The sequence below is a fragment of the Trichosurus vulpecula genome, chromosome 5 (genome assembly GCF_011100635.1).
Source record: "Trichosurus vulpecula isolate mTriVul1 chromosome 5, mTriVul1.pri, whole genome shotgun sequence".
NCBI classification, from domain to species: Eukaryota; Metazoa; Chordata; class Mammalia; order Diprotodontia; family Phalangeridae; genus Trichosurus; species Trichosurus vulpecula.
Genome location: NC_050577.1, coordinates 166,554,406 through 166,571,498, shown reverse-complemented (window position 1 = coordinate 166,571,498; position 17,093 = coordinate 166,554,406). Strand labels below are relative to the sequence as shown.

Sequence of the window (17,093 nt, the reverse complement as noted above, 5' to 3'; positions counted from 1 at the left end):
GACCCCAGTGGCTGTGGGCCTTTAACTAGAGTAGATATCCCACTGTACCACTGCTTGCTACCCTATTGGAGAGAGGGAGTGAGAAGGGCCACATGCAACTCTATCTCTGATTGAATTTCTATCCATCTGTCTATACTCTCTGATACTGTGCTTGGCTGTGAATATTAATAAACCATTTTGACTCATCCTAGGGTCATTCATGCTAACTATACTCCAAATTTGTGTGACAATTTCCATTCTATAATAAATAATGAGGTAACGTCTGATACTTCAGAGATTTTCAGAAGGACTACATTTGAGTTTTGTGTGTGTGTTTATATAAAAGGTCTCAAAATTCTTGGTGAAGTTTTAAGCCTTAATAGCTAACACCTGTGTGTGTGTGTATGTATATATATGTGTGTGTGTGTGTAGGCATATACACACAGAGAATACACACACACACACACACATATTTATCTAGCAGGACATACAAAAGGTATTTGCCATTGTCAGTGGCAGCTAGGCAGCACAATGGATAGAGAGCTGAGCCTGGAGTCAGGAAGACCTGAGTTTAAATATGACCTCAGACACTTATAGCTGTGTGACCCTGGGCAAGTCACTTAATGTCCGTCTGCCTCAGCTTCCTCAGCTGGAAAATTGGGATAATAATAGCATTTACCTCAGAGGATTTGCCGAGAAGATCCAGTGAAAGCAGACATGTGATTAGCACTATGCCTAGTACATGATAGCTGCTCAATAAATGCGGTTTCCTTTCTTTCTTCTTTGAATATGGTGGAGTAGAAGGAGTGCTGGAGTTGGAATCAGGAGGACTTGGATTCTGATCCTCCTCTGATACTTCTTGTGACCTCAGGCCAGTCGCTTAGCTTTTCTGGGCCAATTTCTTCTATTAAACGGGGACAAGAGCAGCTATGTCACAGTGTTATTCTGAGGAATTAAAGAAATAATGTATGTAAAGTGATTGGCCAACTTCGAAGTACTTTATAAATGTTAGCTATTGTTGTTGTTGGTTTTTTCGCAGGGTCCAAATGGAAGAGGGATTTCCTATAGATGAGGAGGCACTCAACATAATCCTAGTCATAGGTTGGCACTATGCATTAGAATGGAAGCTTCTTGGTGGCAAAGACTGTCTTGTTGCCTTTTTTGGCATACCCACAGCTTAGCATAGTGCTTGGCCCATATTAAGTGTTTAATAAATTCTTGTTGACTTGATTTGCATCAAGCCCCAGAACAATGAAATCCATGGTCAGTTGAGGAATGTATGCTCAGGAGAATCTGGGTAAGGCCCTCTGGAATCTCTGTTGTGTCTCTTTAAGGAGTCTCCGCCTTAACCAAGTTGCCTCCTTGCTAAATTGTAAACTTGTCTAGCCCCACCACATTAAAGAGGACTCCTTGATTTAAAGTTGGTTCACATGCCTTGGCTACACATACATGCATTCACACACACACGTGCACAAACACATACACATTAGGCTAAATATACACCTTCCTTATGAACTATCATTATACTTCTCAAATCCATATACATTTATTAAGTGCCCACTGTGTTCCAGGTGCTATTTTACTAAGTGCTGGGGGTACAAAGAAGGTAGAAACAGTCTGCACTGTCAAGGAACTCATAGACCAATGTGGGAGACAACATTCAAACAACTATATGCAAATAAGATACACACACACAAACTATAAAGAAACAAGATATAGCTATCTATATCTATATTTTGGAGACAATCTCAAAGGGGACTGGTATTACGGGGGATCAACAAAGGCTTTTTGCAGAAGGTGGAATTTTAGCTAGGCTTGAAGGAAGCTAGAGAAGCCAGGAGGTAAAGATGAGGCAAGAAAGATAAAGAAGATATGGAGCACTATGGGGTTCAGCCAGAGAAAAGGCATGGAGTCAGGAGATGGAATGTTGTGTGGGAGAAACAAGCAAGGAAGCCAATGTCACATGAAGGTTGTAAAGCCAATCAGTAAGAGAAAGTTCTTTCCCATCCATTCAATAGGCTTCTGGTGGGGCCAACAAAGGGAGGCCTGATTAGAGACAGACCCACACCCTTTCACTAACTAGATGTGAGGCCCCAGGCTAGTTAGCAAACTAGTTTGCTAGTTTGTGAGAAGTGTGAAGCCCTCAGGGCCCTAGGGGCAATTGCTAAGACCAGAGCCAATGATATGTGTGCTGAATTCTAAGCAATCAGATGACGGCTAGGACTGTGTAAAAAGAGAGCCCAGAACTGGGAGCAGCAGAGCACAGGGCAGTAGGATTCAGAAGCAGACAGCCAGCATCGAGAGAGAGAGAGAGAGCGTGAGTGAGCGAGCACAGGGTGGAGAGTGCTGAACAAGAGAGAGTTGTGGAGATCAAGGAACTCGGAGTCAGCAGAGCTGCATGAGAGAATGCTGAGCAGAGAATTGGATTCATGAGTGATCTTTTATAGGAAGGCCCTAGAAGTGAGGGGAAATTACACGTATGGCTTGGTTCCTTACTTTAATATTTTGTTATAATTTCTTTGTTAGTACAGTGAAGTGGGCTTACTGGTTTTGGAATACTATTGCTACCATATCAAATTGGGGGCATTGGTCCTTGTATTTGATCCTCTGGAGTCTAAATAAATGTCATACTTCCTCTGCCTTCTCTGTAGAGAATTCCTTATAGTTCTCAATTCCAAACCACTCCGGCATTTCCATGGCCCTCTCTGAGGTCATGAATTTTGCCTTACTGCTATAGAGGGGAGGAATAGGTAAAAAGACTGGAAAGGTAGGAGGGAGTCAGGTTATGAAGGGCTTTAAAAGCCAAACAGAAGATTTTATACCGGATCCTGGAGGTCAAAGGGAGCCACAGGAATTTATTGAATGGGGGAGGGGGTGGGATGGGGGAAAGGGTGGCATGACACTGTCAGACCGGATCCTTCAGAAGAGAAATTTGACAGCAAAGTGGAAGATGGACTGGACTGGGGAGACATTGGAGACCAATAAGCAGGCTATTGCAATAGTCTAGAGGTAAAATGATGACTGGAGGCAGTGTCAGAGGAGGGAAGGATGTGTATAAGAGAGATTATGAAGGTAAAATTGACAGGCCATGGCAACAGATTGGATATGAGGTGAAAAAGTGAGGAGTTGAGAATGATACCTGGGTGACTGGAAGGATGGTGATACTCTCAATTGTAATAGGGAAGTCAGAAAGGAGGGTTTAGGGGAGAAAAATGAGTTCAGCTTGGGATATGCTGAGCTTGAAGTGTCAATGGGACATTGGGCAATGGACAACGGGACATTCAATTTGATGTAGCCAGACATTGTCTCATTTCCCATACAGCTGCACTCATTTTGTACTTTCCCCACAATGCTCCTAGTAAACCTATTGTTGGGAAGTCTCATCATCTTGCAAGATCCAATCAGCCTTATTACTCATACTTCACTGGTACCCTTTGCCCCTCTGGTGGGAGTTTGGAACCATAAACTCCTCCTCAGAAGGAGAGGGAACAGGACTGACATCTCAGACATTCCATTTCCCACCTGGCTGTGTTCATTTTGACCCTCTTTGGTTTCTCCATCATCCCTCTACCCCTGGCTACCCCCTTCTTTTCAACTTTCTTTTATGTATTGTTTTAACCCATTAGGTTATAAGCTCCTTGAGGGTAAGAATTGTCTCTCTTTTTTCAGATTTGTATCCCCAACACTTAGCACAGTAGGTGCTTAAGAAATGTTAATTGACTATCAACTACTGAGTTTGAAATATCTGATGGGCAGTCCAGGATGCAAGACAGTACTTACAATAATTCCAGTTACAGCTGGATAAATAAATATGAGTCATCCACATAGAGATAATAATTTAATCCATGGGGACTGAAGAGATAACCAAGAGAAATGGTAGAGAGGAAGAAGCAAAGATGGCTCAGGAAAGAGCCTAGAGGGATACCCATGGTTAGTGGGCATGACCTAGATGAAGATCCAGCAAAAGATGAATGGTCAGACAGGAAGGAGAACACACACACACACACACACACACACACACACACACACACACACACAGAAGTGTCTTGAAAGCCTAGAAAGGGAAGATTACCAAGGAGAGGGTGATTGGTGGTGTCCAAGGCTGCAGAGAGGTCAAGATGGATGAGGTTGGAGAAAAGGTCATTAGAATGGGCAATTAAAAGATCTTTGGTAACTTTGGAGAGAACTGTTTCAGTTGAATGATGATGTTAGAAGTCAGACTGCAGAGCAAGAGAGTAGGAAATAGACACACCTATTGTAGATGGCCTTAAGGAGTTTAGTCATGAAATGGGAGAGAGATATAGAACTATATCTAGTTTTAGCAGGAACGTAAGGATTGGGTGAGATATTTTTATTTGCTTTGCTTTTTTAGGACAGGGGAGACATGATTGTCTTTATAGGCAGTAGGGAAGCAGCCAGCAGATAGGGAAAAATTGAAGATTAGTGAGAGTAGGGATGATAGAGGAGAGCAATCTGCTGGAGGGGAAAGGAAGACATGAGATCACTTGTTCATGCAGAAGGGTTAGCCTTGGCAAGGAGGAGGGCTGCCTTTCCATGTGAGACATGGTGAAGGAAGAGAAGGCAGAAGACATCTGAGTGACGGCAGATGAAGAGCAGGGGTGAAGAGAGTGCTCTCAGGGAATGCTCCCCAATTTTTTCAGTGATATATAGGGAAGCTATGGGAGATTTAAGGAGGGATAGGGAGATGTGAAAGGATTGCCTCACTTCGATCTTAATAGTCAGTAACAAAGGCATTCGCTCAAACAGCATAGTAAGAACAGTGGTTATCAAGCATTTCCCCCCAAATTTTGAGGTGTAGTCTTCCACTAATATCCATGGAGTCCACAGGGGGAAAGACTGGATCCATGCTTACATTACAATGGCAATGAAGCATACAAGCAGGGAACCCACGTAGCCAGGACAATTCACAGCTCTGGAATCCTGACTTCCTTTCTCATTTCAATCAGTTGGCTGTGGAGAGTGACCTTGCTGAGTTGGACAAAGGAAGGTGCTAAGGTGCCTAGATAGTTCCAAAGCAGACTTGGTTGCTGCTGGACTTGGCAAGGTCAATGACTGGCCACAAGGCATAGGTTTTGCTGGGGTTAGCCAAGCAGGTTGCTTTGTATCTGGGCCCTTCATACAGCATGGCATTTCTGTTAAATGGATTGAACTGCTGCACTCCCTGAGATTAATCTTAATAAGGAAAATCACTTTTGCAGCCATGTGAAGCATATATTGTGAATGGTGAAAGACAAGACAGGGCAACTGATTAGGGGCATATCGCATGGTCCAGACAAGAGGCGAAGAGGATCTAAGTTAAGATTATGGCTGTGGGAGTAGTGAGAAGAGGTCAGATGTGAGAGATGATTTAGAAATAGAAATAGTAAGTTTTGGCAATGGATGAAATATGTGGAGTGATAAAGAGTGAGGAGTGAACAAAGATGCTGAGATTATAAATCTGTGTGACTTGTATCCTCAACAGAAATTAGGAAGTCCAGAAGAGGAGCAGGTTTTGGAGGAGAGTTAATGAGTTCTGTTTTGGACATGTTGAGTTTGAAATGCCTATTGGACAGTCAGTCTGAAATGTCAACTAGGCAGCTAATGATGAGACAATGGAGTTCAGAAGAGAGACTGAAGCTGGTTGTGTAGAATTGTTTGCATAAATATGACATGGGAGCTGATTAGGTCACCAAATGAGAGAACATAGGAGAGAAGAGGGCCTAGGGTTAAACCTTGGGCTCCAAACACAGCTAGGAGGGTATGATATTTTGGGGGAGGTTACTAGCAACTGGGGAAAATAAGGATGGGTTTCCTGTAGGCGGTGTCACTTGAGCTAAGTTTTGAACAGAAGATGGGAGTCTGTAAGGCATGATAAGGAAGACTTGTGTTCATGTCCCACCTTAGACCTTTACTAGCTGTGTGATCCCAAGCAAGTCATTAAACTGCTCTGGGCCTCAGGTTCTTCATCTATAAAATTAAGGGGTTGGGATCAATGACTTCCAATAGACAATCCGCCTAGACCTAAATTAAATTCTGATCTTCCAAGGGAATTTCTGGGGGAGGAGTTGAGAGCTAACATGATTATGAGAATTACCCTTCTCCTCTTCAATATTGAATCTAGTCTATGTAAACTTAAACTTTAGTTTTGGGCCGCGAGTTACAGATGAAAAGGGGTAAGCTTAAAAATCCACATAGGAAAAAGATCCAAAGAGATGAAAATTCCTCTTGTGCAGACTATCATATGGCAGTCAAACAGCCAGTCCCTCGAGTTAATAAATCAGTACATGCTGTATGTCTAGAACAGACATTGAAGATGTATCTCACATAGCACTTTATTTTTTCACCTGCCTGGTGCATTTATCATATAATGTGAGTCACCACACTCTGTCCTGCTGACCAGACCATTTTTCACTTTGGTGGTAAGATGTCCCTTGAACCCCCACTGATCCAAACTAGATGTTCTAGTACCTTGTTGAATATCCTTCCTATGCTACTGATAAGTAAATCTTTTGTTAACTGCTGAATGACCAATGAGAGTCTCATTTTGTTCTAATATACCTAAATTAATATGGGACCCAGTGGCCCAAATCAGACCTGCCTGTTACAGATGCAAATGTAAAATGACCTAAAACAATGTAATGAGCATATCTGGCGGAGCCTCTATGAAGTAAATATGAGAGAACTTTGAGTGCAAAGATGTGAATGGTTTGGGATCTGTACAGGAGAGAACAAGTTCACCTTTGAAGTTTCAAAGCATAATTCTAAAGCATTACTTTGAATCATTATTGGGACCATACACTCACCTTGTGTTGGCATCCTCTTGGTTGACCTGCCAACATAAGTTTCCCATGATTTAAGAAGGTTGGCTATATTAGACACTGAAGTGGGAATATATGCTTGCTATGGGGCCATGCAGAGAGTTAAGCAGGTGCAGATAAGGAGTAGAATGTTGCTACGTTAGTGCCTCTCACTATAGCTGCTTCTCTTGAGAAAGTCATTACTCCTACTGCCTCCTCCCCTTTTATTGATTATTGATATCACCATTGCCTCCACTATCCCCTGCCCTGGCTCTTTTGTGGGAGAGTCAGAGAAAAATCCTTTTGTCCTGGGGTAGAGAAAGGAACCAGCTCTGGGGTTGGTGCTCTGGGACAATGACTGATATGAGCTCTGCCGCCACCCTTCCCCTCCAAACTCTACCCCCGCCCCCGTCTCCCATCTTTTGGTTTGGGTGGGACCCAGTGGCAGAGGACAGTCAGATATAGATGATTTTCAATCTGTATTGTAGATCTCATTATATTACCATCTCCCCAAACCCATCCCTATTCTGTCGAGGGTACTACCATCCTTCCAGTCTACCAGGTTTTGAAGCTGGGCGCTGTCCTCATCTCTTCATTCTCAAATCTGTCCCCTTCTCTCCTCCAAGCACTCAACCACCACCCTAGTCCAGGCCTTCATCATCTCTCACATGAACTATTGCAACAGCTTCCTAAGTGATCACCCTAACTTAAACGTCTCCCCTCTATAATAATACATCCTCCAAATTGCTGCCAAAGTGATTTTCCTTAAGTGAGAGACTGACCATGCTATCCCCCTCCTCATTAAACTCCAATGGTTTCCTATTGATTCTAGGATCAAACATAAGTTCCCTATTTGGCATTTAAAGTCCTTCACAGTCTGTCCATTCTATTTTTTTCACACATATATCAGTCACCTTCTTGCACTTTATATAGGAAATTAAGGTACCATCCATTATGAAGCATCAGGTTAAAAAAAAGAGGGAAGGATTTTGGGGAAACTTATGGCTAAAGTAAATTTTCTTGTTTTTGTTCTGTATGTAGTGAATGTGTATACACAGAAACATGACTCTTGCTGTTATGTTTATTGCCCATTATGACCTATTTTTGATCAGTGCATCATGTAACATTTGATTTTTTTTAGAAGTAGCTTAAAAAAAAGAAATCCACTTGTTTCACATCGGTTGATTCCACAGTGTTTCACACTGATCAAATTGAATGAATAATTACTAACAATTATTATTTACAAATCCTTCTTATCCCCCCAAGACATACACAGGAATTTTTTTGGAAATAATGAAGCATGTTCAAAGACATGACTGTCACTAAAAATATTATATATACATATATTTTAGTGAGAGAAAAAAGGGGTTTTGTACTGCTTTTTTAATAAAATAATTTAAAAATATTATTTCTTTTTATCTAATCTCTACACTTTGCAAATGTGGTACGATGTATACAATATGGTATTAAAGTAGTGATGTATGTGATTTTTAAATGCACAAGGAGTGGAGTTTAACTGCACTAAGACTTTGGGGACATACTGTATATGGAGGGCGTGTTCAAAATTTTTTACTGATGGGGGGGTTGTAATCAAAAGAATCTGGAGAGCACTGCCTGAGAGTGCCTGGTAGTAGGGATTTTATCATTCATTATTTGGTGGGGAAAAAAATTCTCAGTATGGTAGCCTGATAATTTAACAGTTTGCCCGACAGTTTGTGACATTTAGAGAATCTTGTTTTGGTGGCAATCTATGTTTCTCATTAGCTATACAAGGAGACACAACTTACTGCATAAACTCCTTGGAGTATTGCTAGGAGTACAATGTGAAAGATGACAAACTGATCCACTCTGGATCTGTTGCTGGTTCCCTTCAGCAGGCTGCTCTAATCTACTAGTCATGAAGGCATCTTTAACTCGCCATATTTTCAAAGGTTGAACAGGACTAAACTGAATGAAATACATTTTAGTGAAACATGCCCTATGTTTCCCTTTGGGATCAAAAATGATCCAAGGTACGCAACCTTCTTGGTGCCCCCTGCAATTTCACTTAATATTTCTTTCTTTAGTTATGGCTCTGTCTTTTGGAGAAGCTCCTCGGACAATTATCTCTCTGTTCCTTTGCTTCAGGTAGATATAGATTTTCCCTCATCACTGGCTCTATGCCCTTGAGGGATGGTGTCAGAGACAGAGTACCACAACTGCATGATGGGCTGGGCCATTCCTAAGGGTTTGTTAGATCCAATGTACACCACAGTGTCTACCCCTTTCTTCTTCCCACACCCATGTCTGGCTGAAGTTCACACAAAGACAGCAGCCCTAAAGAGGAAAAGAAGGGAGAGATAGTCTGTGGGGTCAGTATGAAAGTGGTGGCTGGTAGCTGGCCAACCCCTGGGTGCTGACTAATCTTTCTGTGCCATCAACTGGCCTTGCTCCCTCTTTACTGGTGAGGGAGGAGGGGAAGTTCCTATTTAGCTTCAGCCCCCGAGGCCTTACTTTAGGGAGGGGACCCTTCAGATCAAGATGTCAGTCAAGAGGTGACTGACCAGAGGAAAGGGAAAAGGAGGCAGGGAGCTGCCATAGGAGTGAGTAGCGCCATCCTGTGTTCAAAGGTGGAGCATGAAGCCACTATGTTTTAACTACTTTGCATTACAGAAGATTGGTTTGGCCTTCTGATGTGTTGTTTCCATAGAAGCAGAGCTTAACCTTTTAAGTGAGGATTATAAAGCCACCTAATTCATTTAAAATTAGGCTTCAAGCATATCAGCACTTAATGCTCAAGTGTTATTGTGGGACTTGATATAGTCATTGATCTAACAGGCAGGCAGAGTCTGTTATTTTCCAACATTTGAAGAATCTTATTTTGGAGGCAATCTATATATTTTCCATCAGCTCCACAAGGAGACACAACTTCTTGCACAAAATTACAGGAGTACTAATAAATACCTTTTAATTAACAGGCAGTTTTAACTCTTTCACACATACAGGAATCTGGTACATAAGCAAGAAATATGCATGTTCAATTAAAGTTATTTATTGTTTTCTTTCAGAACGGACATAAGGAGCTTCTCAGGAATTGATATCACAACACAATGTTATACACCATTTTCACAACTAGTCCTTTGTTGAATTTGTTTTAAAGAACATTGTAATTTAAAAATATCTAAATATTTACATATTAATAAAACATATGTACATAAGATTGAGACATCAGCCATAGATACGGAATGATTTTTCTTTGCTAATAAAGCCTATAAAAGATTTCTGAATAAAGTCTGAACAGTAGTCACAGTAGGTAAACACAAAAACAATTTAAATTTACAAAACATTATTTCACTGTTGCAGTTTTGCAATATGTAACTCCAATTTGTGGATTCATTGCAATTATTTTTGGGTTACAACAACCCCCACCCCTCCCCAAGTGCTGAAAATTCCAAGCCATAGTACAAATGATTACTTGAGCCTCAGAAGGAAATAGTTTGGAAGGTTCATGGTACACATTTAACAGATTCCATGGTTCAAAAGCAACCATTTTCACCTTCACTGGCAACATATTCATTATATTTTAATGGAGTTGAAAGGTCACCAATTTATCTTTTAGATTCCATTGATAACTATTTCCTTCTGAGAGGCAGAAGACAAATTTTCAGAATATGTGTTGCAGAAAAACAAAAGCCCTTGTTTCTAGCTCTTCAATTAGACTGTTTAAAAAAAAAAGAAGGAAAACTAAAAGGTGTATCAAAAACAGCTTCTCTGGATCATCTCATCCTACCAAAGTCCCTCCCACAAACATTCAAAGTGTGACTGTAAAGTAGTAAGATTGATTCCATAAGCTATACAGGAAAAACCAGTCTCATTACTCCATAGTTACACTCAGTACTCACATTAGTTCACTGGCTGATGATCAAAATGGAATAGCAGTTTATCTATGAGTTCTCCTTTTATCTCACTTTAATTTTGCAGTGTGGCCTAGTAGAAAGCACAATGGAACAGGAGTCAGGAGACCTGGGTGCTAATTGGGCTCCGCCACTAATTAGTTATGTGACCAGCTACAAATCACTTAGCCTCTCTGGCTTCAGTTCAATGACTCAGAAGGAGAAGGGCTCAGACTAGATGATGCCTATGGTTCTTTCCAGTTTAGCACTGGTAAGCTCCTTGAAGTTGGAGGCTGTCTCCTTTTTGCTTTTGCATCTCCAGCACAGTTCCTATCACATAATGGGTGCTTAATAAATGTTTGTTGAACATTCTATGATTCTATGAAACAAATGTTGGGAAAGATATTAGATTGTCAACAGAGCTATTGTTGAAGTGGAGGGTCCACATCTTAAAAATTAAGGTTAATTTTTAGCCCTTCTAATTGATCTGCCAAAGTGCCAAAAGTGGCACTTAATTCCAATTTTATTTTGCTTTATGTAATAGATGTGTTTCTAAAAAGTTATGTATAAATAAATAAGCTCATTGTGAGTCAAATCTGTTTAAAATGCATTAGCATGCTATCTCAAGAAATCCTGTGATAAATACTTTTGTAAAGTGAATAACCATCTGCCAATTTATATTTTTCTATAAACCCAGATTTTAATATTTTGAGTTTGCTTAAACTGGCTGCATAACAATGCTAAAAATCAAATAAAACACAGAATATTTCACTAAGTGCCTTTGTGGCTAAGGTGGAGTCCACATGATGTCCAAATATCTGATTCGTGCAATGCAGTTTTAAAATGGTCTATGAAATTGTTGTGTGCTGGTTTTTTGGAAAGCTAATTATAAAGATTGACTAAAATTTCAATTTCCAATCAGCTACCTTTCCATCATGTAGAGAGATCCTAGATCTCACAAATACTTGCTATTGCTCAAAAGATTTCTGGTTTCCAAGAACAGAGATATCATTAGCACTTAATCTGTTCCAAAGTCTCACTTTAGTTCCACTGATAACAGAGCTATCTTGGTTCTAACAGATAAGAGCTATCCTGTCCCCTAAAAGAAAACTTTATCTTCTAAGCCAATGGAGGTCAAGTTTATTTTGGCTTTCAGCAGGGTGCTCTCAGTGTAGGAGAATTGCCAGTCTTCTTTATCTGTATTCTATATCTACATAACTTAAGTTAAAATAAATATGCAGCATTACACTGTGCACAATCCCATGGAGGAGATGAAGGAAAAAAAGAGAAAGAGAGAGAGAACTGCTTTGTGTTACAATGGATACCAAACTAACTGGATAATATATGGGACTTTCCAAGAGTAACAAATCAATTCTAAAGATGATGAAGGATCTTGAAACAATTTAATGGCTTGATTGTCCATGTACAGAGAAAACACGTGAAAACAATTCAGACTTGAAGGTAAAACTTTATAGAACATCCACATGGCGCGGTAACCTGAAATGCCTACACAGATCTTAGAGAAATCTCCAAACAAAGAGTTACATTTGCTAATGAAACGCCACAGAAATGAAAGTCTAGGCAGTGAAATCTGGTTCTATGTCTTCCATCTTCTCTGTCCTGGTTTCAAAAATATTACCTAAAACACAGGCAAGAAACAAAAAAGTAATTTCTATAATGAACGACATGGTTGTTTTCTGTAACAGTTAGACACAGGAATTCTTAGGAGGTAAAACACTTAATCGTTCACATTCTTCTTCGAGGAATAGTATTGTTAACTGTGCTTTTCTTTTTAGTAACAAAAGTTAGTAACTGGAAATAATGCACTTGATAGGAAAGATCATGAGTGTGGATGGCAGTTATTAAAGCAAGCCCAAATGGACTCTCAGTGAAACCTTCCTGAATCCCTACTCCTCTCTCCTATGTCCAGTCACAAATAATCTCTCCCTACACTTAAATAACAGGGCATTTTATACCTCTCTTGCTGTACATTCACATCTTTTGTCTTTTCTTTATGTAAACCCCTCATCACTACCACTATAGTCTGTTTCTTGAGGGCACAGACTGTGTCTTATTTTTGTATCCCCCTTGTACTAGGATAGTTGTCATACGTATTCAATAAATATTTGTTGAATGAATGACCCTACAAAGCCCTTTTTTCTCAGATACAGAAGCCATTATCTTAAATGTTAGAAATGGGCTGTTCCTTTTTACTTCATAAATTATTTTCAATGTCCAAATTACTTTTCAGTTCCCTGATAGCTCTGGTGGACATAAATATCTTACACATATATGTGACCGAACCTGGGTCTATAGAGGCAAAGAAAAGCGGAGAATTAGATAATTATGCAATGAACAGACCTCTTGTCTAGTTAATTCAATTTCCTGTTCTGTTTTGTTAAGGAATTATTTTTACGCAATTATATGGATAATTGTTTTATTATTTCACCTTGGCTATGGAGGTATAGCCTGTTTTCTATTTTTCTCTATAAGTCATCTCACCATGTTTAATAATAATGATTCACATTTAGTTATTTGTTAACAACTTGCATTTATATTGTGCTTTAGGCTATGGAAAAAGTAATCTCCTAATAACAAATCAGTAAATTAGATAGTGTAAATATTTTAGCCCTATTTGACAGATGATGAAACTGAGGCTCTGAGAAATTAAATGTCTTGCCCATGATGACAGAATTAGCTAAATGTCTGATATGAAATTTAAATCTGGTTCCCTGACTCAAAATCTAGGGTTCTATCTGCCATACCATGCTGGCTGTCAGCTTGGATTGCCTGCTGTAGTTACTATTCCTTTAAGTGTTCCTTCAAAAAAAAAAGTTCCTTTATTCCATAGCTTCTGCAACCATCTCTATATTCATCCAAACTAGGAATAACTTTTGTCTCTGTGTTGGAGTTAACAATTTTTAATAGTTAATTATTATGAAAGTGTTTTTGTTTTTCTGTATTTTCAATTGCATGTGTTCTGAATTCTGCCAAAGGAAAAATAATCCTGCAAGTTTTTGTTGAAAAAACTTTACCCTTTTTTATTATAGAAAAATCTGTCTTATAATACTTCAAATGTTTTCTTCCATGAGATGGCACAAAATTAGCAACTACTGCTTAATACACAGAACTGTTTTGTGTAATACACAAAAATACATGTGATTTGGTCGGCTGATGGCCTGTACACTGTGCTTTGGCTCTGCTGAAATTCTAAGGAAAAGAATAATAAGCATACACTGTGATTAAGGTAGTCATAAAAACCTTAACCTCCGTTTCTTTCTTTTTAAGGGAAAAGAACCTAAGAGGTGAAGATGGAATGTTTTACCTCTAAGGCTCAGAACGTGTTTGACTTAAGTCCAGTCTGGAAAACGAGACAACTAAGACGCCTATTAGACCCCTTAGCACATTGCTGTTGTTCTGGATCCACTTTTCATCTTTCTGTTTGTGTATCAGAGAGTCAGTCTTAGCATTAAATCTCATCTAGAGTGAATAGAAGCTCTCTTTTAAGATTATCTCAGGAAGTGTGGAAGAAAGAAAATGATAAAACTAGCATAACATTATCCTTGTTACTACTCAGCCAATACATGAAAATGCACTGAGTAACGACAGCGGAATGAGACAAAGTGTGTCTAACTTGCATTCAATTCAAAGTACATTTATTAAGCACCTACTATTTTTATAAAAGGCACTCTACAAGGTTCTGGAGATGCAAAGACAACATTAAAAACAGTCCTGGCCCTCAAGGAACTCACAATCTCCTGGAGGGAAAGGGACAAACATTAACACACAAGTAGGGTTAGGATCAGAAAACACCTCACGTACATAGGGCAACTTAGCTAAGCTGAACTTGAAGCAAGCTAGACTTAGGAAGTACCCACCAGTCATGGCATGCCTATGCAAAGTCCTGGAGCCAGTGATGAGAGACTGTATATAGAGAACAGCAAGGAGGCCCCCATGGCTAGATGTAGAATACATGAAGAAGAATGTGAAATAAGTCTGAAAAGGCAACCAGTTTGTACAAGACTTTCAGAGCTAGAGGCCTCTGTATTTTATCCTTAAGTAAAAATGGTCAGTAACAGGTCAGACCTTGGACTAAGATAGTATTTTGGCACCTGGGGATGATGAATTGGGGAGAAGATAGACTAGAAACTGGAGAACCACTAGGAAGCTAATGCATTGAGCAGAGAAGAGGTGATAAAGGTCTTGTTAGGATGTGTCTGCATGAGTAGATAGAAGGGAAGAGATAGGAGAAATGTTGTAAGGGTAGAACTGAAGACTTGGCAAATGATTGGAATGGGGGGGATAAGGAAGAGGGAAGAGTGAAAGATGACTCCTTGAATAGGAAAAAGGGTGGTGTTTTCCACAAAAATACAGAAGTTAGGAAGGGAGGAAGTGCATCTAGGGGAAAGGAGAATGAGTTCTCATTTGTAAAAGCTGAATTTGAAATGCTTATCTAGGTAGAGATGCCCAACAGGTAGCTGGTGATGCGGGATGAACTCAGACGACAGAGAAGACCTACGTAGGTAGATATGAGAGTTACCTGCGTAAAGATGACAACTAAATCCATAAGAGTGGATGCATCACCAAGAAAAAAGGTATCAAAAAATAAAATGGCCCAGGACAGAGCCTGGGACATAACCAGCTGAAGAGACTAAAAAAAGATAGTTGGACAAGCAGGAGAGCCAGAAGATTAATGCCATAGAAGTTAGGGAAGGAGTGGTCAACAGTGTTAAAAGCTACAGAAAAAGCTAGAAAGCTGAGGACTGAGACGAATCTATTGGACTTAGCAAATAATCTTTGTAATCTTTGTAAGGAAGAATTTCAGTTGAGTGGTGGGGTTGGAAGTCCAATTAATTATAAGAAGTGAGTAGGAGGTGAGGAAACTGGAGGCAACGAATGTAAAAATATGGCTGTGAAAAGGAAGAGATATATGAGAGACGGCTTATGTGGGAGGAGGTGGGAGTGGGAAGGGACAACTCATCAATTGGGGATGATTTGGCTGGCTTGGGCTATTGTGCTTCAGTCTCCTCCTTGGAGCTAGGCCTCTAAAATGGAGTCAAGTTGCACAGCTGACCATTTTGCCCCTTCCGGAGAGATTCAGAGATTATAACAAAGAGCAGATCTGGATTCTGGTGGAGGCAGGAGTAGGGGATGGACATGTAGTCTTCTTTCCTCAACTAGGAATGAACTAGCTGCCTTGTGCCAGAGGCAACCACAGCCACACATGCTCTCACTCAGGAGACCCAAGAAGAAGGTTCTTAGTCTCTTAGAACTTACTTGACTTCAGCTATGGAAAGGCAGCCTTGTATCCCCTAAGTCTGAGAGATCAAAATTACTGAACCCTCCTTGACTGATTGCTGATTTCCTGGAGAATTTCAAGTTCCTTAAGAGTTAGCTTGAGCACAGTATTCAGCACAGTGCCTGATATACAGTAGGCACCTTAATAAATGCTAACTGACTGAGTGAGGTGACCCAGATTTCTAGAGAGAGAGAATGGAGTTTCCTGGCAGCATAAATCTCAGGTTTGTCTCTTTAGCAATTCCAAATTTGAATATTCCAGAAGCTGTTCTTCTAGAGAGACAAGGGGGAATGGCCAGACAACAGCAGTCTCTTAGAAAAGGATTGAGCATGTGGCCCTGAAGTTGGGGGAACAGCAAAAGGCTGAGCCATGGTATGAGTGAACAAAGACCTGAACTGTGTCCTCCTTTATTGTGGTAAGATTTTCAGTCAGCATACACCCCATGGGAAGGGAATTGCCTTTCCAAAAAGCCCAAATTTGTTTTCCTTCTAGGGGAGTCCAGTCCAATAGGGTGGTGCCATAAATCTGCATCCCTAGAGTAAACACATGACTCACCAGATGAGGGATTCTGAACCTTTTCTGTGTCATGGACCCCTGGGGAAGTCTGGTAAAGTTTATCACCCCCTTCTCAGAGGAATGTTTTTTAAATGCATAAAATAAAATACATAGGGTTAAAAAGGAAACTAAATATATTGAAATGTGGCTTTCAAAACACAGCTACTAAATATATTGAAATACAGCTATCAAAATGAAACAACAACAAAAATCAAGTTCATGGACTCCAGGTTAAGAATCTCTGTACTAGAATGAATGTTGATGGGGTAGCTCTCTAGCAATCACAACTGTTTCCATTCTAAGGGGACTTCAGGGTAGTACTATGAGTCTGGGGGTCTAGGGCCCTCGGGAGGAGGGAAAACTGTATTGTTTATGGGTTATTGTGAGTCTGTCATGCCTTATCTGCATTTTTCACTGTTACCTTAAAAGCTTTTATGGGAGCTAGGGACCTTTTCACCTTCGTCTGTGGAAACCTAGGCATGAAATATATTCCAGCCATTTTTCTAATGTTCCTAGAGAAAACTGGAAACAAATGAGCCAGAAGTAGGATTTTTTTTTTAGTGGATGGCTGCCTCCAAGAGCAGGCCTGTA

General features: G+C 40.1%; 1 protein-coding gene across 5 annotated transcripts in view; it reads right to left on the bottom strand.

The window, feature by feature from the left end:
* Nucleotides 1-844: 844 nt before the first annotated feature.
* BEND7 (BEN domain containing 7) overlaps nt 845-17,093 on the bottom strand; it is a 152,866-nt gene continuing 136,617 nt past the window's right edge. For 3 of the 5 annotated variants that reach the window (XM_036762085.1, XM_036762086.1, XM_036762089.1), the window contains one exon: nt 9,818-12,287. In XM_036762085.1, coding sequence (XP_036617980.1) covers nt 12,226-12,287 — 62 coding nt within the window. In that variant the 3' untranslated portion in view covers nt 9,818-12,225. Of the gene's footprint in view, nt 925-9,817; nt 12,288-17,093 lie in introns of those variants that run through there. The other 2 variants (XR_005010531.1, XM_036762088.1) reach the window with 2 other exon arrangements.